General features: G+C 37.8%; 1 protein-coding gene across 1 annotated transcript in view; it reads right to left on the bottom strand.

Moving 5' to 3' along the window:
* LOC126185454 (splicing factor 1-like) overlaps positions 1 to 21,503 on the bottom strand; it is a 33,018-nt gene extending 11,515 nt beyond the window's left edge. Inside the window, exons 1-3 of the mRNA XM_049928131.1 lie at positions 21,260 to 21,503; positions 16,231 to 16,362; positions 15,294 to 15,369 (exon numbers count right to left, since the gene is read on the bottom strand). Coding sequence (XP_049784088.1) covers positions 15,294 to 15,369; positions 16,231 to 16,362; positions 21,260 to 21,377 — 326 coding nt within the window. The 5' untranslated portion in view covers positions 21,378 to 21,503. The remainder of the gene's footprint in view (positions 1 to 15,293; positions 15,370 to 16,230; positions 16,363 to 21,259) is intronic.
* Positions 21,504 to 25,135: the final 3,632 nt, after the last annotated feature.

Below are 25,135 nucleotides of genomic sequence, written 5' to 3'. Positions count from 1 at the left end.
TACAGCACATACTTCTAACATTTGCAAAGTGTTTGAGTCACAATTGTAACAAGACTAAAATGACAATTTTGAAGTATTGTTGTTAAACACAATAGATGTTGAAACACGACGACTCAGTCATATTGCGTATGTTTGTAGATGAGCTGCACCTTTTTATGAAAGGTGTCTTTGAAATGGTACAACAATGATTTTTTGCAATGTGAAGAAGTGAAAGAGAAACAAAATTAATTGAAAACAATGGAATTCCTGCGCTATTCTTAGCACAGACAACTATTTATCTTCAAAGTGAAGAAGGGACAGAGGCACTTCATTCAGTGAGACCACAAAAATATTTAAAAAATATCTTGATGAAGGTTACAAAATACTCTGTATAATACTGCAAAACTTGACAGTCATCCTGCATTACAGAAGATATTTTATTGGTATGATAGCAGAAACAACATGTCAGTATCCTAAGAAGACAAGTTTTGAATAGAGAACTTGTTATAACCACTTGAATAGAGAACAACTTGTAACAACCACATCAAAGGCTTGCCCTGCAGCTGTACAATGACTAGTAGTTACTGATTCACAATTTATGTTTGAATTTTACAGCACCACTCCTGGAATACTGCATTCCTTTTCAGCTAGCAATCTGGTTGTTATAAGAAGAAGAAGATGAAGAAGAAGAAGAAGAAGAAGAAGAAGAAGAAGAAACTTCTTTAATGACTACCACACCATTGCAGAACAAGCTTCATGAAAGTAAATGAAAAGTTTCCATAGAAAGAAAAAATATCAATTCATGTGACAATTCAGTCTAACCATCACATCGAACATAGATAAGGAAAAACTTTTTATTCAGGATTAGAAAAAATGGTCAGCAAAAACCTCCATACTTTACTGACAACCGTGATGTAACGATTATTATGATCATTGTTTTCGAACCATAAACTAATGAAGTCATCAGTGCCCTTACACAAAATAGATTAAAAGAAGAAAAGCTCTAAAGCCAACAAAGAATGATACATGAAAAAGAAAACAATTTAAAATACAACATCAATCCAACTGAGGTCACAAAAAAGATAAAATAAGAGAAACACCGCAGTGTAACTGTCAATAACATCTATTACAAAATAGTAGGACAAAAAAAGTTAACTTCCTACATTGCACAGAATATAATAAAAAACGTACAATACGGTACCAAATCCCTGTTGGTCCATTACGGCCAGAGGACATCGGCTTGTAGTACTTTTCAACTCGATAACTTCACCAAAAGCCGTACACATTAAGATATTTTATTTTATTCTGAAAGCAACCAGTTTCGGCAAATTATTTTGCTATCTTCAGGCCCCATACCCTGTTATTCAAATCAACAAACTTACCATAAAGTGCCGTAAAACCTGATATAATGAATTTCAATCGTTGCGGAGCTCATTCACACTAAAGTTGGAATTCACGATATCCAGTTTTATAGCACTATACAATAAGTTCGTTGATTTGAAAAAAGCATATGGGGACTGAAGATGTCAAAATGAACTGCTGAAACTGGGGGCCTTCAGAACAAAATAAAATATCTTAAAGTGTACAGCTGTTGGTAAGTTTATTGAATTGAAAAATACAGTACCTATGTCTGCCATTTCTCAGCTTTGTAAACGTATTCTGATGTTTGTCTTACATGTATTGTCTGTATCAAGGTACTCTATGATGCTTGCCCTATCACAAAATACCACAGGTGGCAGCATCTGTTGCTCATATTGGTGAGAAAGGTAAGATCACATGCTGTGCAAACAATCTCTATTGTTGTCTGCTACATGCATTGTTGTTGTTGTTGTTGTTGTTGTGGTCTTCAGTCCTGAGACTGGTTTGATGCAGCTCTCCATGCTACTCTATCCTGTGCTAGCTTCTTCATCTCCCAGTACTCACTGCGACCTACATCCTTCTGAATCTGCTTAGTGTATTCATCTCTTGGTCTCCCTCTACGATTTTTACCCTCCACAACGCCCTCCAATGCTAAATTTGTGATCCCTTGATGCCTCAAAACATGTCCTACCAACCGATCCCTTCTTCTAGTCAAGTTGTGCCACAAACTTCTCTTCTCCCCAATCCTATTCAATACCTCCTCATTAGTTACGTGATCTACCCACCTTATTTTCAGCATTCTTCTGTAGCACCACATTTCGAAAGCTTCTATTCTCTTCTTGTCCAAACTAGTTATCGTCCATGTTTCACTTCCATACATGGCTACACTCCATACAAATACTTTCAGAAACGACTTCCTGACACTTAAATCTATACTCGATGTTAACAAATTCCTCTTCTTGAGAAACGCTTTCCTTGCCATTGCCAGTCTACATTTTATATCCTCTCTACTTCGACCATCATCGGTTATTTTACTCCCTAAATAGCAAAACTCCTTTACTACTTTAAGTGTCTCATTTCCTAATCTAATTCCCTCAGCATCACCTGACTTAATTTGACTACATTCCATTATCCTCGTTTTGCTTTTGTTGATGTTCATCTTATATCCTCCTTTCAAGACACTGTCCATTCCGTTCAACTGCTGTTCCAAGTCCTTTGCTGTCTCTGACAGAATTACAATGTCATCGGCGAACCTCAAAGTTTTTATTTCTTCTCCATGGATTTTAATACCTACTCCGAATTTTTCTTTTGTTTCCTTTACTGCTTGCTCAATATACAGATTGAATAACATCGGGGAGAGGCTACAACCCTGTCTTACTCCTTTCCCAACCACTGCTTCCCTTTCATGTCCCTCGACTCTTATAACTGCCATCTGGTTTCTGTACAAACTGTAAATAGCCTTTCGCGCCCTGTATTTTACCCCTGCCACCTTCAGAATTTGAAAGAGAGTATTCCAGTCAACATTGTCAAAAGCTTTCTCTAAGTCTACAAATGCTAGAAACGTAGGTTTGCCTTTTCTTAATCTTTCTTCTAAGATAAGTCGTAAGGTCAGTATTGCCTCACGTGTTCCAACATTTCTACGGAATCCAAACTGATCTTCCCCGAGGTCGGCTTCTACCAGTTTTTCCATTCGTCTGTAAAGAATTCGCGTTAGTATTTTGCAGCTGTGACTTATTAAACTGATAGTTCGGTAATTTTCACATCTGTCAACACCTGCTTTCTTTGGGATTGGAATTATTATATTCTTCTTGAAGTCTGAGGGTATTTCGCCTGTCTCATACATCGTGCTCACCAGATGGTAGAGTTTTGTCATGACTGGCTCTCCCGAGGCCATCAGTAGTTCAAATGGAATGTTGTCTACTCCCGGGGCCTTGTTTCGACTCAGGTCTTTCAGTGCTCTGTCAAACTCTTCACGCAGTATCTTATCTCCCATTTCGTCTTCATCTACATCCTCTTCCATTTCCATAATATTGTCCTCAAGTTCATCGCCCTTGTATAAACCCTCTATATACTCCTTCCACCTTTCTGCCTTCCCTTCTTTGCTTAGAACTGGGTTGCCATCTGAGCTCTTGATATTCATACAAGTGGTTCTCTTCTCTCCAAAGGTCTCTTTAATTTTCCTGTAGGCAGTATCTATCTTACCCCTAGTGAGACAAGCCTCTACATCCTTACATTTGTCCTCTAGCCATCCCTGCTTAGCCATTTTGCACTTCCTGTCGATATCATTTTTGAGACGTCTGTATTCCTTTTTGCCTGCTTCATTTACTGCATTTTTGTATTTTCTCCTTTCATCAATTAAATTCAATATTTCTTCTGTTACCCAAGGATTTCTATTAGCCCTCGTCTTTTTACCTACTTGATCCTCTGCTGCCTTCACTACTTCATCCCTCAGAGCTACCCATTCTTCTTCTACTGTATTTCTTTCCCCCATTCCTGTCAATTGTTCCCTTATGCTCTCCCTGAAACTCTCTACAACCTCTGGTTCTTTCAGTTTATCCAGGTCCCATCTCCTTAAATTCCCACCTTTTTGCAGTTTCTTCAGTTTCAATCTGCAGTTCATAACCAATAGATTGTGGTCAGAATCCACATCTGCCCCAGGAAATGTCTTACAATTTAAAACCTGGTTCCTAAATCTCTGTCTTACCATTATATAATCTATCTGATACCTACTAGTATCTCCAGGATTCTTCCAGGTATACAACCTTCTTTTATGATTCTTGAACCAAGTGTTGGCTATGATTAAGTTCTACATGCATTATAGGCAAAATATTTTCAAGATGGCCTTGTGTGTTGAGCAGACAGTTTTTGTTAAGGACTAGCAGTTCAGTGCTTGATCAACAAATTTCTAATTTTGAAAGCAGTGATAAAAGCTATTTGTTTCATTACTTTTTGCTGTAAATGTACATACTGTCTATTGTACAAATGTAACTGTCAGAACAAACTAGGGAATGACAGATTAGACATAATTATGTTCAATTATAATAAAAAAGGCCGTTACGGACACCAGCAACCACTATTGGGCAACATCCGTTTTTGGAGAAAGCGAAGTGGTGGTAGAAAGTTAGTTTCTTTTTTTCCATTTTCATGATGACTGTAAATTCATAATTTTATACAAAAAGGTATGGGCCAACATTATGTTTAATTCATTATTGAACTGGAAGAGATTAGTGAGCAAAGTGTGGCGAAACAAGCACTGTATCACTGTGCGAGGTACAGAGGTGAGCGAGTGTGCTGGGACTTATAAACCAGTTCACTACTGTTAGTGCCACATCACCATAAAGTGCCTGTGCATAGCATACTAAGTACTGCACCATAATCTAAAAGTGAAATTAAAAATTAAAGTAACTTTTCCAAACTTTGTCAGTGTTTGCTTCAGTATATTAATGTTAAAACTGTCAAATCTCAGAGGATCAGATGAGTAAGTTCTGGTAAATGAATTATTTTAAGAAAAAAGAAGTCGTGCTAAATAAAGAAGCTAGAAAGATAAAAATTGTTCAGAATGTGCAAATCTAAATCGTAATCAAAAGTTTTAAGTATCAATTTGATCAAAGCAATGTTTTGGCCAAAACCGGCATTTTTTTGAAAATTTGAAGGCTTTGAATATTAACTCAGAAAGAAGAAAATTCATATGCAACCTCAGTCAAGTAAAAATCCTATACATGTGACACTCAGCTACCTCTATTAGTTTTCAAGTTATTTATTAAAAACTAAATTTGAAACATGGAGTACCTTATAAATAGTCTTCACAGGTTTGCTGCCAGATCACGTTGTGCAAATTCCACAATATTTCCTCAGAGCAACTGTCTGACATCTTCAGGTGGTTCAACCTTGCTGGTGGCTAGGTACGACTGACGGTATCCGCACGTCAACGCGTCGTTTCTCAAACACGTGCATGAAGAATGCGCAGGAGCGGAAATCGTTCATGCGCAATGATTTGCAGATAGATGGTGCCATATTCAAACTCCCTCTGCCGAAAATTGCAGAGCGGCTCTCTTGTGTGTGCACTGTATGCTGCGTTTGCCAACAGTGCGACCAGACATTATTCACCAATGACCATACTAGACCAATGTTATGAGGGGCCTGTTATCAAAGAATCTGGATTTTCGCATCTTGATTTAATAGCAGCAAATACAGGGTTCTAGGCTGTCCTCAGTTGAAATCCCGCATTCTTATTGATGATATTATCAGCTGCATGAATATGTATTGCTTCCTTAATGATGCAAAGATACATTTGTGGTGTGGCCACATGGACTTTATACTCTACCTACATTTCTTCAGCGTCTGAATTCACTGCATCCAAATATAAACTTCAAAATGGAAGCAGAAAAAGAAGGTACTTTACCTTTTCTTGATGTTTTGACACAAAGGAAAGCAGATGGAACCTTGGGACACAGTATCTACAGCAAGCCAACGCATACGGATCTATATCTACAGGCCACAAGCTGTCATCATCCTGCACAATGCGGTACTGCATTACGTATGTTAGTTCATAGAGCACATGGGCTATCCGATCCTTAAAGCCTGTCGAGTGAGCTAAACATTTGAACACAGTGTTCCGACAAAAAGGTTATTCTGAGAGACAGATACGTAATGCATTCAGGCCCAGGCGAGTTCAATCTATGGAGCAGAACGAAGATACGAAGACACCGGCCACTTTGGCCTTTTTGCCGTATTTTGATGCCATGTCATCAAGAATAGGAAGAGTCCTCTGAAGATATGGAATTAAGTGTCTTTTTCAACCAGAGAAACCTGTTGGGTTCGGTTAAGAATGAACTTGGCCTGAAGAAGTGTGGTGTGTAAAAGATTCCTTGTCAATGTGGGGCAGCGTATATAGGCCAGACATGTCACACAGTGCAAGAATGCTGCAATGAAAATCAGCATCATACACACCTTAGTCAACCGGAAAAGTCAGCAATTGCGGAACACTGTCTGAATACAGGACATTGGATGACTTATGGAAAGACAGAAATTTTATCCCCGGCATCATCTTTCTGGGATTGCGTCATTAAGCAAGCAATACATATTCGTACAGCCAATAATCTCATCAACAAGGATGTGGGATTTCACCTGAGCACAGTCTGGAACCCTGCATTGGCTGCTATTAAATGCGAAAATCCAGATTCTTCAATAAAAGGCCCGTCGTAACATTGGTCTAGTACAGCCATTGGTGAGTAACATCTAGCTGCACTGTTGGCAAACGCAGCGTACAGCACATGCGCAGGAGAGCTGCTCTGCGATTTTCGGCACCATCTATCTGCAAATCATTGCGCATATGCAATTTCTGCACCTGCGCATTCTTCGTACGTGTATTCTAGAAACAGGGCATCGACATGCGGATACCGTCGGTTGTACCTAACCATCAGCAAAGTTGAACCAACTGAAGATGTCTGACAGTTGCTCCGAGGAAATATTGTGGAATCTGCACAATGTGATCCGGCGGCAAACCTGTGAAGACTATTTACAACACATCCGCAGGAAAGCTTGAAGAGTTACAAAGACTACCTTATTCATAAAAGATTATGTATCATTTGTACTTGTTATAGAAAAACCTAATTACAGCACTTGATTAAACTGATGAAATAATAAAGCTGTACCAAGTTTCAAGATTTTAGTGCAAGTCATTACAAGCAATCTAAAAGAGGCAGTTCACATCACTTTCCACTGCTGGTTCCGTTCTAAGAATTCTAGCTGGCAGAAATTGAATGCAGTCGAGCTAAAATTTTTTCGGTATCTAAACCAAGTTTAACTCCATTCATATAAAAATTAAGAAAACAGAACTATTAAATGCCAGAGATATTAACGTATATAAAAAAAGGGAACATTTATTTGCTGCTACATGTGCCTAGAGCTGTTGGTAGCATATGTTTCATTTGGTGGTGCACTGTGCCCATATATAAATACAGCAGCAGTCAAGAGGAAGAGGAGGGGAGGGGTTGGGGCGGAGGAAGAGGAGGGGAGGGGAGGGGAGGGGTTGGGGCGGAGGAAGAGGAGGGGAGGGGAGGGGGAGGCAGACGAGGGGAGGGGGAGGCAGAGGTGGGGAGGGGGTAGGAGGTAGAGGTGGGGAGGGGGTAGGAGGTAGAGGTGGGGAGGGGGTAGGAGGTAGAGGTGGGGAGGGGGTAGGAGGTAGAGGTGGGGAGGGGGTAGGAGGTAGAGGTGGGGAGGGGGTAGGAGGTAGAGGTGGGGAGGGGGTAGGAGGTAGAGGTGGGGAGGGGGTAGGAGGTAGAGGTGGGGAGGGGGTAGGAGGTAGAGGAGGGGAGGGGGTAGGAGGTAGAGGAGGGGAGGGGGTAGGAGGTAGAGGAGGGGAGGGGGTAGAGGAGGGGAGGGGGAGGAGGTAGAGGAGGGGAGGGGGAGGAGGTAGAGGAGGGGAGGGGGAGGAGGTAGAGGAGGGGAGGGGGAGGAGGTAGAGGAGGGGAGGGGGAGGAGGTAGAGGAGGGGAGGGGGAGGAGGTAGAGGAGGGGAGGGGGAGGAGGTAGAGGAGGGGAGGGGGAGGAGGTAGAGGAGGGGAGGGGGAGGAGGTAGAGGAGGGGAGGGGGAGGAGGTAGAGGAGGGGAGGGGGAGGAGGTAGAGGAGATGGAGGTGGCTCCTTTGCATAAGAAGAGCAAACTGAGGAAATTATAGACCAGTATCATTAACATCTGTTTGCTACAGAATTCTTGAACGTATTCTCTCTTTGAACATAATAAAATTTCCTTGACACCAAGAATGTGTATGTCCAAATATCAGCACAGTTTTAGAAAGTGTCGCCTGCACGAAACTCAACTGACTTTTCTCACATGGTATACTGTGATACGGATGCTAGCAACAGACAGATTCCTCATTTCTAGATTTCCAAAGTGAATTAAACACAGTGCCTTCTTGTTTTCCACAGTAGAAGAGCAATTCGAGTATGGTGATTGCATCAACACGATCAAGCACCTGTTTATAACGCACGGCCAGTGGCGGAGTGGATGCATGACAATAACATCCCTGTAATGGACTTGCCTGCACAGAGTCCTGACCTGAACCCTATAGAACACCTCTGGAATGTTTTGGAACACTGACTTTGTGCCAGGCCTCATCAACTGACACTGATACCTCTCCTCAGTGCAGCACTTCGTGAACAATGGGCTGCCATTCCCCAAGAAACCTTCCAGCACCTTACTGCCTGCGAGAGTGGAAGCTGTCATCAAGGCTAAGGGTGGTCCAACACCATATTGAATTCCAGCATTACCAATGGATGGCATTACGAACTTTTAAGCCATTTTCAGCCAGGTGTCTGGATACTGTTGATCACATAGTGTATTATTTAGGCAGATTCAGAAATTTCTATAATACTGCTCCTAATTACCCTGTTTACGTTACAGCCTACACCTAAATTTCCTCCCTTCTCTGTTCCTCTTACTTACTCATTGCACTTCTGATAATCTTTTGATATCCCACTTGATCTTCATTCCTCTTCCAATTTCGCAAACTCATCTCTAGACCATGGAGTTCCACTATTTTCTACCCCTGAATGTACAAGGCCTGTTCAAAAAGTAAGGCGACTTCAAATTGGGCGGGCAATGTAATTCGATTATCAATTTTTTTTTGTTATGTTTGTACACCTGTTCCAAACATATGTTCACAGTTTCTAGTGTATAGCATCATTTGTTTTTGACAGATAGAAAGGTTAGACATGTTTTAGCGTGCTCGGCGATTTTCGATTATTATAAAAAATAGAACGAATTTTTTCAAATATTGTGTGAGAAATGGAATCACGTGCTCTAAAACACTTGAATGTTGACAGTGGCATACAGTGAGTCTGCTCTCAGTAAAAAAAAAAATGTTTACAAGTCGTACAAACTCTTTCAAGATGGCCGAGAAGATGACAATGACGAACCTCACTCTGGGTGCCCCAGCACATCAGCAACAGATGATAACATCGAAACTGCTGTTAAGAAAATTGTTTGGAAAATCGTTGAATTACTGTAAGAGAAGCTGCTGAGGATGTTGGCGTATTGGTCAGCTTGTGTCATGCAATTTTTTCAGATGCTTTGGACACGAGACGTGTTTCAGCAAAGTTTGTTCCAAAACTTTGCAATTCTGACCAGAAGGGCGTCACTCAGGACCTCTTGAATGATGTCAATGATGATCCTAATTTGCTCAAAATGGTCGTAACTGGTTATGAAACATGGGTTGAAGGTTATGACGTTGAAACCAAAGACCAATTGTCCCAATGGAAGCATCCTAGAGAGCCAAGACTGAAAAAAGCATACCAAGTTCGATCAAATGTCAAAGTTTTGGTCACTGCTTTTTTTCCAATTACCATGGTGTAGAACATCATGAATTTTTGCCTCGATGTTGTACGGTTAATAAGGACTATTACCTTGACATTATGCACCATTTGCAATAAGCAATATGCCAAAAAAGTCCGAAATCGTGGAAAAACAATTCACGGCTTTAACATCATGACAATGCACCAGCTCATTCATCATTGCTTGTGAGAGATTTTTGGCCAAAAAACAACACGACAATCATTCCACAGCCACCATATTCACAGGATTTGGCCCCCTGCGACTTTTTCCTGTTCCCAAAACTGAAGACACCTAAAAGGACGGAGATTTTCAATGACTGAGGAAATAAAAACTGCATCACTGGATGTACTCAAGGCTGTACCAAGAAGTGCTTACAAGAAGTGCTTCGAGGATTGGAAAAAGTGTTGGCACAAATGTATTGTATCTGAGGGGAATTACTTTGAAGAACATGAATAACCAATAAATAAATATTTTTTCATGAAAACATAAAACCACCTCACTTTTTGAACCTAACTTGTATAGTAGAAGCATTTATAATTCTGTGGTTCATGTCATCTATTTTGTAAAACCTTGTGCAGCAAGGTACAGGGAGAGGTGGATGTACCATATGGTCTGAAGTCATTACCAGTTCCTTACTCCCAATATTCTTTCATGCAGGTCAGAATAACAAAGCCGCACAAACTCACACGCATCAGTTGTGCCTCTCTACCCTCTGTACATTAGACCAGACTTTCAGATACAGAGAATTCTGGGAGAGCACATTAACAGTCTCCGGCCTTGGCATGGTTATCCTCACAGCAATCTCTGACCAGACTCCCAAATGCTTTTGAATTTCAGAGCCTAGGGCCAACACAACCAGTTGCTCGTTGATTATGTGGTGGCAGAGTCCTATAGTTGATATGATTTAGAAATTAGAGACACTGAGTCATTTGTAACACATTTAATCAAGAGGATAGCAGATTGACTAACTACACTGACTGCAGTGTGCATTGGCAAGAAGCCTATTCATAATGGTTCCCCAGAAAGTGAAATGTCAAGAAAGGTACCTTATAGTTACTTGTAGTAACATGGTGTGAATTTGTGGAATGAACAATGAGATTTACTCAGGTTGGTTCAATTAATCCTATATTCTCCATAAGCATCCTTTGCAGTAAAGAGAGAACCTAAATGTATTTAACAGGCTGCAGTGGAATAAATCACAAAAAATAACTCAAGTGAAGCAGCAATAACAATTGTTCATAGTTGCTGAAATGTTAAATATGATTAAACAGATTTAGGAAGAAAACTCATGGCACTGAACTCAATACCACACTAATGGGAGACTTGAGTACTGACATTAATGAATATGCATTCAATCATATACAATTAAAAATGTTTTGCTTTCATTATATCTCATTCTTTGTGCATTCACATCACAATCCTACACTGCATATTAAAATCCATTTTGTGCTTGTATTTAGTACTTTCCCCCGTACTATGGAACTCAAATTAATGAAAATAGCTTTAATGTCTTAACATTTTTTGATTCTGTAGTAGCTTCAGCTCAGCCAAAGTTCTGGCATACTGCATCTCAATACTTGCAGTCAGTACAATGTGCACAGTCACATACCAGTTTACCAAATACTGCAATACTCTAGTGCAGGGCCCTGTGAAATGAGTGCTAGTGAAGCACTTCACCCCACCTCCCATTATCACCCCTCTCTGGCTCTAAGCTAGGAACACACACACGGAGAAAGTAATAAAATAATATTTTCACATCTATGAACTTCATTCAGGGTCATCATGCACAGAATTTGTTCTTCAGGCAGAAAGCAAATGCTAGAAAGCAGGTAGATGTGACAAAATTACTTAAAAGAACATTTAAAGAAAGATGCAAAAGCAAAAATAAATTACAAAAACCACATATGGAAATGGCTAAACAAATAACTTTATAAGATACAAAAGGAGCAAGAAATTATTTTACACAAAATAAGAGAATACCTGACAATTATTTATATGAGAGATGGTATGAAAACCAAATTTGAAAATGAAATTTGAGTTGGGTTTCCAGTCACCCTATCCATTTAAAATCCCTACTGATAATAATGAAGTTTTGGTTTATTGAGGACATTTCCAGCATCCTTAACCTGTCAAATCAGGAAAATTACTGCCTAAATTAACAAGCTGGTTGTAAAGAAATGAAAAAAATTTTAACACATGGTATCTGAAAGCTAGATGGAAACGTAAATCTAAAAACAAAACCACTCTTCATTAAAAGGGAGTGACTTCCTGAAAGAAAGTATCATCGATTTACTAAAATATTATTGCTTAAATAAAAAGCTGCAAAAGAAAAGTGGGAATATTATGAAGAGTTTACTTTCCCTCATTAATTCACTTTTGCCTGAAGTTACTGATTTACTATTCAGTCACTAATTTAATCACAAATGCAAATGCAGTAAGAACGGTCATACTTTCTTACTGCATCGCGGAAGTAAAAATCATTTTCAATTTCATTGATAAAGCACAATTTGTGACCACATTATTAGTTAATTACAATGTCTGGACCATACAAAGATGAACCATACAAATGGATGCTATGGAGCCTACTGATATCAGAAAATCAGTAAGTGAGGTATTTTAATGTGTTTGAAGACTAATTTTGGCACCACAGGTTCTGCAGTCTGAAATGAAAACTGATTAAAGCAACCTTCTATTCTTTAGGTCAGTAGTTATGAAACGTGAAGCTCCCATTCATCTTATTTTAAGATAGTGGTTATTAAGCCTAGAATGCCCTTGCCAAAAATGGCCTGTGCAACCATCATCTGTAAGAATGTAGAGAAAGTTATCAGTTTGTGCTCTTAAGTTTTTTAAAATAATAAAACATGAATACACTAAAAATAAAAACAGTATTAAGATACCTACACTACTATGGTAAGACATTTTTGCTAATCTGATGCCCCACATAAATTACAAGGGCAAAATGAGTGATCTATGTAACCCATACTTTCCTGACTGTGAGGAGAAAACAACAATGGTAGCCCTAACACACTGATTGTGTTCTACTCCAAACTTTATCATCAACATCTTTTCATGTGGGTGGCCTATCATGTGTGTGTCTTTAAAAGACACATACATCTTGGATGTCACTCTTCCCCAGTACATTTCTTATTAGAAAACTATGCAAACTGACGCAAATGTAGTGACGAAGAATATTTCAGAGAATCCTAAGAGCAATGTAACTAGTCAAGTTTCTTTGAAAATGTTCTTGGAGCAATCTGCATTTAAAACCACATCAAACCGGAGTAACGCAAGCAACAGCCAAGTATTCCTCAATCTGCTGAATTAAAATCCATTCAGCATTCTCAAATGCCTTGTGACAATTTCAACAAATTCAAATAAGAAAAATTCTCACAAGAAACTGATTTCATTTGTGTTTTGCTACATTTCAGTGAAAGACAAAAATTCTGGCAAAAAGTCTGATACTACATGTCACGCACTATATGTGTAAAGAAACTAGGACAAAGTAGTTTAACAAATATTTTGGATATTATCATTATGAACTAAAAACTGCAACAATCTCTCTTGCATGGCATTATGTAAATACTAGAACTTGCTACTTAGTTATTAGAACAAAAAGTGCATGGCAACCAATTTGGGCAATGTTGTCACTCAATTTTCTCTTTATTGTCCAACCTACAAAGACTTGCTTCAAAACTAAATGTATGCCTTTCACCAAATGAAAAAACAAACATGAATCAGGATTTTCATGTAGCAGCTACTGTCAGTAGTTTTTCTTCAAAAGCACTAAGCAAGGAATTAATTTTACAAACGTATCCAACTTCAAAATACAAAATTTAGTAAAGAAATGTCTATTAAATCAATCATATTCCTTTACTTTCCCTTGTGTATACCATTTATCAACAGAACACCAACCAAGGCGATGCAACAGAGAAATCTTCCAAGATACTTTGACAGTACAAATCAGTTAACTTTAAAATTATGCTGTTGAAAGTTAAGAAATTGCAACATATTACTGAACTACAATAGAATTAAAAGAACTGCATGACATACATGTAACTGCATTTATGCAACACAGCAAAAACATTGGTGTCTGAATTGCAGGATTAATATAATGATGAACTTTTTGTAATGAACTATAACCAAGCAATACTGAAAATTATATTCACTACTGCACTACACAAATTTAAATTAACTATGTTTATTATTGTTCCACTGGTGCACTAGTTTTCAAGGCTGTAGCCAGTGTCTCTGGAAATTATGAACAATGGGTGCCCATAGAGCAGCTACTTTGATTTAAACTTCACCGTCTGTTGATTCATTTCAGAATGCAGAAATTATCAACAGTAACTACTTCGGGGTAGAACTTAAATATTTTCATTCTTGTTGATGCCACATTTGCATTATAATTATAAACTGAGGATATATTTGCCTGACAATTGTAAGAGATATGCTATCTAATTTATTCCAGGACCAAAACTGATCAAGGAACAAATCTTACATCATGTCTCTTATTGTCATTCAGCTAAAATGTTTTTTCATAAATCTCCAGTGATAAGACTTATTTCAAGTTCTATTGAGCACATACCAGTACAAGGACACAGTATCAAAATATTCCCCGTATCAGCACAATCTTCTTGCAAGAAATGGATACCTTAGACAAAGGGAGCTTGGGGGCAAAAACACATACTGCTGTGGAAGTTTCTCAGTAAACTTATGTTGAGCCTAAATACCTAAAATGATTTTTTGCATTTACCTCCAGTAAACCCTGCATGTAGTATGACAGATTAATTCTTGTTATAATGAAAGTTGTGTTTAAGGATAACTTTATCAAATTATCCCATCACTGTTCACACCCAGGACAAAAGTATTAAAAATTTCTGCAGGAAATGCAGTGGCTAATGGTAGGTTACTTAAACGAGACTTGTATGGACTATCAAATGACAGTGAAAGAATAAAAAAAGGAAAATTTGAACAATTGGCTCATTTGTCTATAGTAAGTCAAACATCCAAAGCATGCAAATTACAGGTTATACCAGTAAGAGTACTATGCCTACATTTCTTGCTATGGTAGTGCTTACAGCAAATACTTGGAATGAATGTCATCTCCCAAAACAAAAAAAGTTCAAGTTACAAACACGTTGCAGGTGTAGTGCAGTGGAAGCTGAAGAAGTTTTCCACTTATTGGCATTCATTGGTTGTAAAAAATGGCACACTCAGAAACAAACAGAAGCCACTGCAAAGTCTGCATGAAATTTGTTTAATATGACTACTTTCAAGTCACAATTTCAGATGTGACTTATGCCTCAACTGAACACAACAAAATTAATATGAATGTAAATATTTCAGAACAATGATATACATTCATTTTTTTTTTTACTTCTTAGTATCCTGCAATTCAAACTGAGACCTGATAACTGATTAAACTCTCAATAAAATTTAAGCTAGTTATCAGCTGTTTCAAACCGTAGTCATCCAACCTGAAATGTCCATCCTTGTAAAAAAAATATTTTAGTTTCCAAACCAATACAAAGCCCATGATAGAAGTAATGATAGGATGGCAGATAAGACTTCTTCAAGATGATGCTAAGCTGAATAGAAGTGGTTATTTTTCATGAAGCACACCTTTCTTCTGGGTTAACTGGTATCCCTAAATCGCCAGTGCGCAGTTTCCTGCTGATTTCTTCAATCTGGAGCTGAACTGAAATTTAATGGGTTAGAAAAGGGCACAAAGCCCAAAAATTAGAAAGTTACAGTAAATACTTGATAAGAATGAAAAAATTTGGTATATATCACCTTCTAAGACTAGTCTGATAAGTCAACTACAGACAGCTTTCATACCGAATGCATAAAAGAAATTAGTCATAACAAACAGAAATCATATAAACTTTCATCTTAAAATAGAAATAATTAACAATTTTTACATTTGAAGTATATGAAGTGATGTTTCTCAGACACAAAAAAATGAAATTTTCATCGATGAAACAACAGGAATAAATAATGGGCCACTACCCAATTAAAAATGTGATTACTCCAAGAAAATCATCCCCCCTCCCAATTACAGGGTCGGTATGTAACCCTACTTATACATAAACTGTGCAGTGTGAAAATAAGAGTGATGATGCTTGCAATAATTTATTGCCATACAGCAATTTAATCTTCACCAGTGAACAATTTGGTTTATGAACAGGCTCAATAAAACTGCAAAAAATAATTGTCATTATTGTTAGAACATACTGAATTTGGTATTACAATGAACACTGCAAAGTATTATATGTCCAACCTCACTTGGTCAAAGATATTGGAGAAAATTATGACATCAAAATCCTGATCCCTTTCTAGTTACCTATGGAATCAAGAAAAAAAAATTACAAAGATCAATCACCCATAGTATGAACCCATTTACCTGTAAGAATATATGAATATTCAGTAACACAGAAAAATACATAATCAAATCAACTATCATTTTTTCACTGGTAGCACACTTAGCCAAAATTGTCAATATATAAACCTGTATCCGAACAAAAATTAATTAACCCATAATGTTTTATATAAAACTCACCTAAATATGCCTGTTCCTGCTGCTTACTCAGGTTTGTAGGAAGAACAGTTGGCATTCCCGGAATAAACGTCTTCTCTTTCTCATCACCTCCCCATCTGGACCTGCGCCTCTTTCGCCGCTCTTCCTTTTCAGCTACAAAGAAATATCTGTTTTGTAATGTTTTCACTATCAGCTTCTGAAACTTCACATGCTATAAAACTTGCTGAATGGTATCAACTAATTACAAAATGCATAATTGGAACAAATCCTTTACGTAAGAAACAAAAGGTACTCAAAGTGCACATACCACATACACCACGTTTAAGGAATCACAATTACTCACTCTTTATACTGATGTTCCTCTTGTTAAGAATATATGAAATTATTATTCATACATTATTTTCACTAAATACTTATGTTAGAAACCAAGCATCTCTCTCTTCTCATTTGTTAAAGATGTCCAATACTAGTTGCTGGTGTTAACCACAAAGTATATCTGATGTTTTATCAGCAGATCACTTCATGATTACGAGTGAAATGGATAACATCAATATCAAAATGCCTAATGCCTAACAGATCATACACATTTTTTAACATAAATATAAAATCTGCAGTAAAAAGCAACTACACATGAATAAAAAATGTATATAACAAAACTAAGATTAACAGTAAGATCAATCAACACACTAAGATTTGTTTGCACAAATCACATCTGAGCAAACAAATCTTTGTGGGTAGACCACAAATCTGTGCAGACCTGGGGTTAGCACAGAGCCTGAACAAAACTGCTAACATATATGGTGGTAACCCCACGTCAGTTCGATGCAGCACTCAATCCAACCCACTCGGATCTCTTTAAAATTTGGAGTATCCAATGATCCAAATAAGACATAAAACTACCAATCTGGAGGAGAGGTATATGACAACTGTGAAGAAAGTTATAGGTCTACGAAGTTTGGGAATTGTGTGAAATTTACGTGTGTGTCTCAACATAAATGGCTTCCAATCTGAATACAGCAATGAAACTTTTGACACTGAAAAGTTAACGAGTAAAGCTTTACATTGATATGCAACATGGCAGGTTTCTAAGAATTTTACATTCAGGTCATTGACCTTAACCTTTGACATTTATACCTCAAAACAATCCAAATTTTTTTAACATACTGTGTTGGCGCAGTATGCCACTCTAACTGTTTCGTGCATCGTGTTGTCAATTGACACCATCATGTTTCCAGAGTGGAAAAACAGAATGTGTGCATTTTGTCACGCTGGTGGCAGATGACAACAATCTAGTTAAGCGTGTGCCACATGGAGCACTTTCGTCTGCTTTGAATAGTGAAGTCAACAGTCGAACATTTGTTGTACTGTTACATGTGCTGTGGTGTGTGGAATGTACTTGACACTTTTTCCTTTCTGTTTCTGGCCTGTCAAAAATTTATAGAAGACAAAGTTGTTACAAGTTTGTTAAAGGTAAGGTTACTGTGTGTGTATTATTTTGGTGAACTTTTTTGTTACATTGTTAGTGACATTTTTACAAATCTGGTTGTAACTTGACACCACTGTGGCGATGCGCGTTCATGCTGCATGGACATTCTCATTTTTGTAGATACCATTTTTGATGTTCAGTTGAATTTATTTTGGAAGCTAACCATTCTTAATTTATTTGATGGATATTCTAATTATTTTCATGCATCACATATCTCATTTCAATAAATATTTCTGTTTTTCAGACTCTAATATGGTGAAACTTTCCATCAAGGAAACTGAGAAGATTCTACTAGAACTCAATGACAGTGAGCTTTCAGAGCTCTCAGACAGCGGATAGTGGACATGAAACTGTTGGAGATACAGCAGAGACTAGGAATGAAGAAGCACAATGGGAGTGCCAGACCTCACAACATGAAAGAAACACTCTAGAAGCTGAAAACTAAGTTTCACCAAGCAGAAAATGAACAGCTGCAAGGTTTCCAATGGAAAAAAAAGCCTTTCAGGTGCCTTGACACTACTTTCAGTGATCCAGGGAAGGGGAGAGGGTGGGGGATATGCATTTCAGAAACTGCAAGATGGTTACTATCCAGTATAAGCATAAGGCATGGTAGCAAGCAGATAAAAAGCATGAGAATTCTGGAGATTATGATTTTCATAAGTGTGAACCATAAACTGATGAAACGTACAAATCATCTGTGACCTACGTGGGAATAAGCCATACGGAGCAGATTAAATTCCATTTGAATTATTGAAATTCTGCTACACTATTCCATGGCAAAACTACTGCAATTGCTATGCAAGGTATATGAAAAATGTTAAGTACTACTATTACACTTGAAGGAGAATGCAACAATTCCAATTCAAAAGAAGTCAGGGTGTGGTGATGTGAATGTGACAGACCCATCAGTTTCATAAGTCATAACGACATGAAATATTTACAGAATAATGGAAAAAAGTGACAGAAGATGATCCTGAAAAAGATGTATTAGGAACCCAACAAAATTTAGCAACATTGTCTAACGATGCATCTTAGATGAGATATGAGGATAGGAAAATCTACATTTATAGCAGTTGCATATTTATAGAAAGCTTTTTGCTATGTTCACTGGAATACTCTCTTTGAAGCTAAAGGCTAAAAGACAGAGCAACGGGTTACTCTTAGCCATAATTTACACACAAACTAGACGGCAGTTATAAGAGCCAAATGATTTGAAAGGAAAGCAGAAGTTGAGAAGTACTTGAGACAAGACTGTAGCACATCCACAATGTTATCCCTGCAAGCAGAAAAGGATCCCGACCAGAAATTTGGAAATGGAACTCAAGTTCAAGGAGATAAATTCTGATGTTTGCTGATATTGTACTTATGTCAGAGACAGGACATGAAATATCATGTTGAATGGGACTTATAGCGTCTTCAAAAGTTATTTGACAATTGTCAAGAGAAATGAAAAGTGCAATGGAAGTATGGTAGCCTCATTAAATAAGACTACTTGGAGGGTAGAGCAATAGACAATGGCGAAAGCAGACATTATATAAGATGCACAAAACTGGCACTAGCAGGAAAAAGTGTTTCTGAAAGAGAAATTTTGTTAGCATCAAATACAAATTTCAAAAATGATAAGAAGTCTGTTCTGAAAGTATTTTTCAGGAGAGCAGCCTTGTATGGAAGTGAAACGTGAGTGTAGTACAGACAAGAGAGCAGAATGCTGAGAATTAGATTGGTGTATCAGATAACACAGGCTAAAAGTGAGATCGATTTCTTAAGGGTAAAGCGTTTTCCCATCGCATTTTTAGATGCTAATTTCGTGTAAAGTAATTAGAATGTGCATATTCTGACAAATTTAGAATGTCTGTGAGCTATGCAAAATATAGCTTTTTAATCTTTATAATAATGCCAGCATTGGTCTGTGAAGGTTTGCAATGCAACCTGCAACAAAAAGATGATTGACTTTATAGCCCACAATACACTGATATTGTAATGTTTGGGTCTACATGTTTTAAATATTGTTTTTCACACAACTTCAGAAACAAGTACCAAACTGACTGGTGTCCACTTTTGTGAATTTCTTACATTCTGGAAGTTATATTAATGCTCCTGACCAATTCAGATACATCTGTGCCAACATATAGTGAAAAAAGGCTGCAAAGGTTTGTCAAAGAAGTATATTTTGGGTACTTTCACATCAAGGTTGGGGATCAGGACACATCAAGAGTCTTAAACATGTTGACACTGTAAGGAAGGACCCCTACTACCTACGCATATAGGCCAGTCGTGCAAAAGACATGCTGGTATCAAAAATATCTGGCCAATTAAGCGCACCAAAAGTTGAAAGATCATACCATTCGAGCCAAAGGTGGACGCAAACAACCTCTGCCTCCACTTCACATAAAATCTAACATTATTACACAAGGTGAAAGTTCAGCTCCGAAATTTACAAACTAACAAAAGGTGAAATACTTTAAAGACAGACTGAATTTTTAACACCTTTGACAGCCTTTAAACAAGTTGTGAAGTTTCTTGGCAACTCACAATGATTAGTGAGAAACATACTGGATAATTTCAAAGTATTGAATGTCTCAATGAGCATGAAGCTGCACTTACTGGACTCCCTACAAAATCTAGGTCTGTGAGTGAGGAACTGGGAGGAAGATTCCATGAAAAATTAAACAAATGGAATGAGGATAGGTACAGACTATCAGGACCAGTAATTCTGCAGCTTGATAGCTGACTACAGCCATATGTTACACATGGAGTGTCCTCATTCACTGTACAGAAGAAAATGTAACACATTTGCTGGGTTGTGTGGGCGGTAAGACATTCAGATTATGGCTTTCATCTTCGGAATGACGAACATAATAGTTCACTATAATGTTAGGAGTGTTCTATTAAAAAAGTGTTAGGGTATGTGCGTTTTGTTTGGATTTTAGGGGCCATCATCATTACTTTGCGAAAATATGTCATGCGATAGTATATCAAACATTAGTATCACAAAATTATGAAAAAATTTGCTAAGTATTAATTTGTAGACCTACATAACTAGTGAAGTACTTAAAAGTAGTGAGGCATACCTGAACATTTACATACAACAAAAACCGAGGACAACAAGAAATACCCAAAACAGAGAGGCAAAACGTAATCTTACCACTGTTTACGGAACGTTTAGAAAACCTTCATTGTGTACAAGACTGACAAATGTAATGAATAAAATAATTCAGTGTAGATCAACGCATCGCAGCTAAGACTTTCCGCAATCTGTCAATAAGTACTCATTCTACTTCACTCCCTCACCAAAGATGCATTTTTAATCCTGAAGGGTTACTTTATGTGAAATGACTACGTGTGAGTCGTGCAATGAAATGTTTAAAACTGTAAACATAACCTAATTTGAAGGACTGGCTAATTCTCTCTCAAACCAACTTACGAGTCGATATTTTCCAACGCCACAGATGCCAATAAAATTAATCAAAAACCCTTTACAAATATATATTACACCAAGCCGGCAGTAAAAAAAACTAACTATATTTCGACTTCACAATCCAAATTTTCATCAATTAAACTAACCTTCGGTCTCCCGTTTTTTCGAGTCCTTCCCAGTGGGTGAATGGTTTGAATGGGAAGAACTTCTACCGCTCGAACCATACAGAACTATCTGGGTCTCACTAGTCCCATTAGAGCTCATTTTTTTCGATTGTTGACACCCAGAGTTAGGGATGAATCACTATAACACGATTTTCCTGTAAAATATATACATATGCTGCACCTCCGCTAAAAACAAAATGGCGACCTAGAAAATGCCACACAAGCTTCAACTCACTACAGATCTTTGCTTTGCAGATCTTTGCTCGGGTAACCTCGAAACGTACATTTCGATATCAACAAATTGCTTTTACATAAGTTAAGAGCACTTAACGCCCATCTACAGGAAAGCGTCCTGCCTATCCAGATATCCGCCCAAATCTCTGTGATTGCAATATACCATTGTAAATGTGCTGACATTTGTGTTTATTGAGGGACAAACCGCGATCTGAGAACTGAAAGTTATCGATTCTAACGAGTTCTTGCTGTTCTCGAGATCCGATGTCGGTTCTCGAGTTTCGATTCTCGCTTTGTGGTGTCAGAAAATTCTGGACACAGACGTTTGTATTCCTATCAATAGCGGAATCACTGACAATGTAACACGTAATTACATTTCGCATCCGTACGGTAAAGTTGATGCTGTTGTCCCAAGTAGTTGTACACTAGTGTAGCGCTTTAATAACAGCACTGGAACGCTCGCTATAAGTCTTGGGTTCGAAGCTCACGAAACGATTAGAAATTTATATTTATAAATCTTAATTGAGATATCATTATTAGTTTTATTGAATTAATTGGTTTAAATTTAGTTTGTTTCATTTCTACTCCGTCACTGCATCATTCTCATCGTTGCCATTTCGTATTTATCTGCTGATACCGGTCAAGAAACTTAAAGTGCAAAGTCTGAGCTGTACGGACATATACATAATGGATGTACAAGTTCAGATCGTAGACGCATGGTTGACGACATATGAAAGTTTGGGTCTGGGTGTGAGCCGTGCACAGACAGCCAAATGATACGGCAGCCGCTTCCGATAAGTGGGAAATCCGAGTTCGTGTTCCGGTCTGCCACAAATTTTCATCGACATCTTTATCTTCTATAGCTGATGGCAGTCCTTACTCGCAATTGTGAATTTATTTGACGTGTTTCGTATTTCCTGTGGTCGCCACAGTGCCTGTTCCTTTGTACATGTGTGTATATCCAAAGGAACTTTGCATCATAATCAGAATAACACAGGCACTGCAATATCATATTAAAAGTGTAACTTGCAAGGCAAGTTGTATCATACATAGAAATTGTTGCCTCAGCTGGTAATAATACGGAGTTTCAAGCACCACAGCAAAGGTACAACATGCAGAAAACATAACCACTATCTGCATTTTGGCAATGGACAACAGGGATGCTAAGGCTGTGAGGGAAAGACTTGCCAAAAAAATTAACTATGTGAAGACCATTCTCAAAATTAAAGCCATTACACTGACACAATAAAGCAATAATTTTAGAACCCATAAACAAAGCAGACTGGAAAAAAATTATCGATGAAGTTAAAACAATTGCGAACGTCAAATTCGAACTACCTAAAAAGAAAAGGCCTCTACACTCAACATATGACATACCGAAAGAAATGAGTGACGAAGAAATATTAGAGAGGCTCTATGTATTAAATTCAATATACCGAGTACAGAGAGCTGATTTCTTGGAACAGAGAAAACTCTGCTTCGAACTGGGATGTCAACTGAGAAACACATTTCGTCAGACCATTGAAGTAACTCCATGGCTCTGGAACATACTACTGGAAAGAGGAAAGGTGTACAAAGGATTCTAGGAACTTAATGTTAAAAATCACAATTCATTTCTGAGACGTTTTAAATACCATGATTTTAACCACACAACGATACATTGTAACACTCAACATATATTGGTCACCTGACTAATGAATGCAAAAACGAGTCAGATGGATCCATACTGTGCCATTATCTCAAGAGAAAGTGGAGGAGACATAACAAGTGCATACATAGATGAAATATAAGCCACCTTAAATATTATAACAAAACAGAACTATTTCACCTTCAAAAAGCAGTTCTATCTACAAAAAGATGGCCTACCAATGGGCTCACCCATCAGCAGTCTACTTTCAAACATATTTCTAAACTACATTGAAAACAAAATATTTATTGAAATCGTACATATAAAACAGTACAAGTTTATATACTAGTACCGGTATGTCGATGACATCATTTGCTTGACTGATGAGGCAGACACCTGAATAAAATAATTACACAGTGACATAAATACAGTTCACCCAAAAATAAAATTCACCATTGAGACAGGAGAGGAAATGAAACTTAATTTCTTAGACATCACCATACACAGAATCAACAACAAGCATAATTTTGGAATTTTCAGGAAACCTACAGCCACAAGTACAAATATTTACATCAACTCCAACCACCACCAAGCGCACAAACTCTCAAGTTTCTGACACATGCTACACAGGATCAATAGAACTCTACTGGACAAACTCAACTACACACAGGAACTAAACACAATACACCAAATAGCCAAAGAGAATGGATACAACACAAATGATAAACAAAATCAAATAACAAAATTTTTAAAAAATTTAAAAGAGAACAAACCAAGAACAAATCACCAGCCATGACAGAGAACCAAGAACACAAACTACAGACAAATACAGGGTACCAGGAATACTCTACAGAGGGCACAGCATGACACAAACTACATACAGCAACAAAAACGTCCACAGGGTGGGAAACATACTGAAGAAACACGGCCCACAATTATCATTTCGCACAAATAACACTGTACAGAAAAATCTAAGCACTAAGAACAAATACTCCAAAGCCAGAATATATCTGTTAACCTGTAGTTCACGCCAGTCGGTCTACATAGGCCAAACATGCAGAAATTTCAAAATGAGGTACTCTGAACACATCAGAGCCCTAAGAAGTGATAGTACACACTCCAGTTTATCAGATCATCTACTACAAGAAAACCACCACACAAATAACATGGAGACTGATCTTAAGATCCTCAGAGGTAGCAACAGTGTCTATCAAAAACTTACAATAGACAAGAACTACCATCCACAAGAAGCAATAACACAAGGAAAGAGAGTCCTGAATGAAAATACAACACTGCGCAACAAAACATTGTTTGGAACACTCAGTTAAGTATACAAAGGCACCTCCAAACATAAAATATAACACTCAACAGCCTCAAAAAAAGAGAAACCTTCTGCTTTTCTCATTTCCTCCCCATCCCTTTCCCAGATCTCTATATCTCTCTCTCTCATTCCACACATGCACACACACACACACACACACACACACAAATATACACATTACATACATTTAACTCTCTCCCAGCAGCCAAGCACACCAGATCTGACGAAACATTCAAAATTAGAGCCGCAACAAACACAAGACCAACGTTGAACAAGGGAGCAGCGGCAATAACATAACACCTCTCACTGAGAATGGAGTCAGAAGAGTCTGCTTAGGCCATGTTTCGCCACATTTTGTGAAAGTGCATGTGAAGTGAATCAGTGAGCAAAAATTGTGTGAAAAACCGTGTGGAAACAGTACAATGAATAACCATTGATCGAGACACCAACCAGACACGCAACAGGACGGGAAAATTTAAGTACAGAAACGCACATAACATCTATCCACGAATCAGTTCTTGATAAAAACGCATTAATTTTCTTCGTGGCTAGTTTGCAGATGACATGCTGTCAAAAAAAAGACTAAAAAGAGCACAAAAAAACAGTGTATAATAATGCTGTTTATGTAGCAATGTAATTTTAAGGTGAGCATCTAAACAAAAAGCAAATTGCACAT

This window comes from Schistocerca cancellata, chromosome 1 (genome assembly GCF_023864275.1).
Source record: "Schistocerca cancellata isolate TAMUIC-IGC-003103 chromosome 1, iqSchCanc2.1, whole genome shotgun sequence".
NCBI classification, from domain to species: domain Eukaryota; kingdom Metazoa; phylum Arthropoda; class Insecta; order Orthoptera; family Acrididae; genus Schistocerca; species Schistocerca cancellata.
This window is presented reverse-complemented; position numbering and strand designations above follow the sequence as displayed.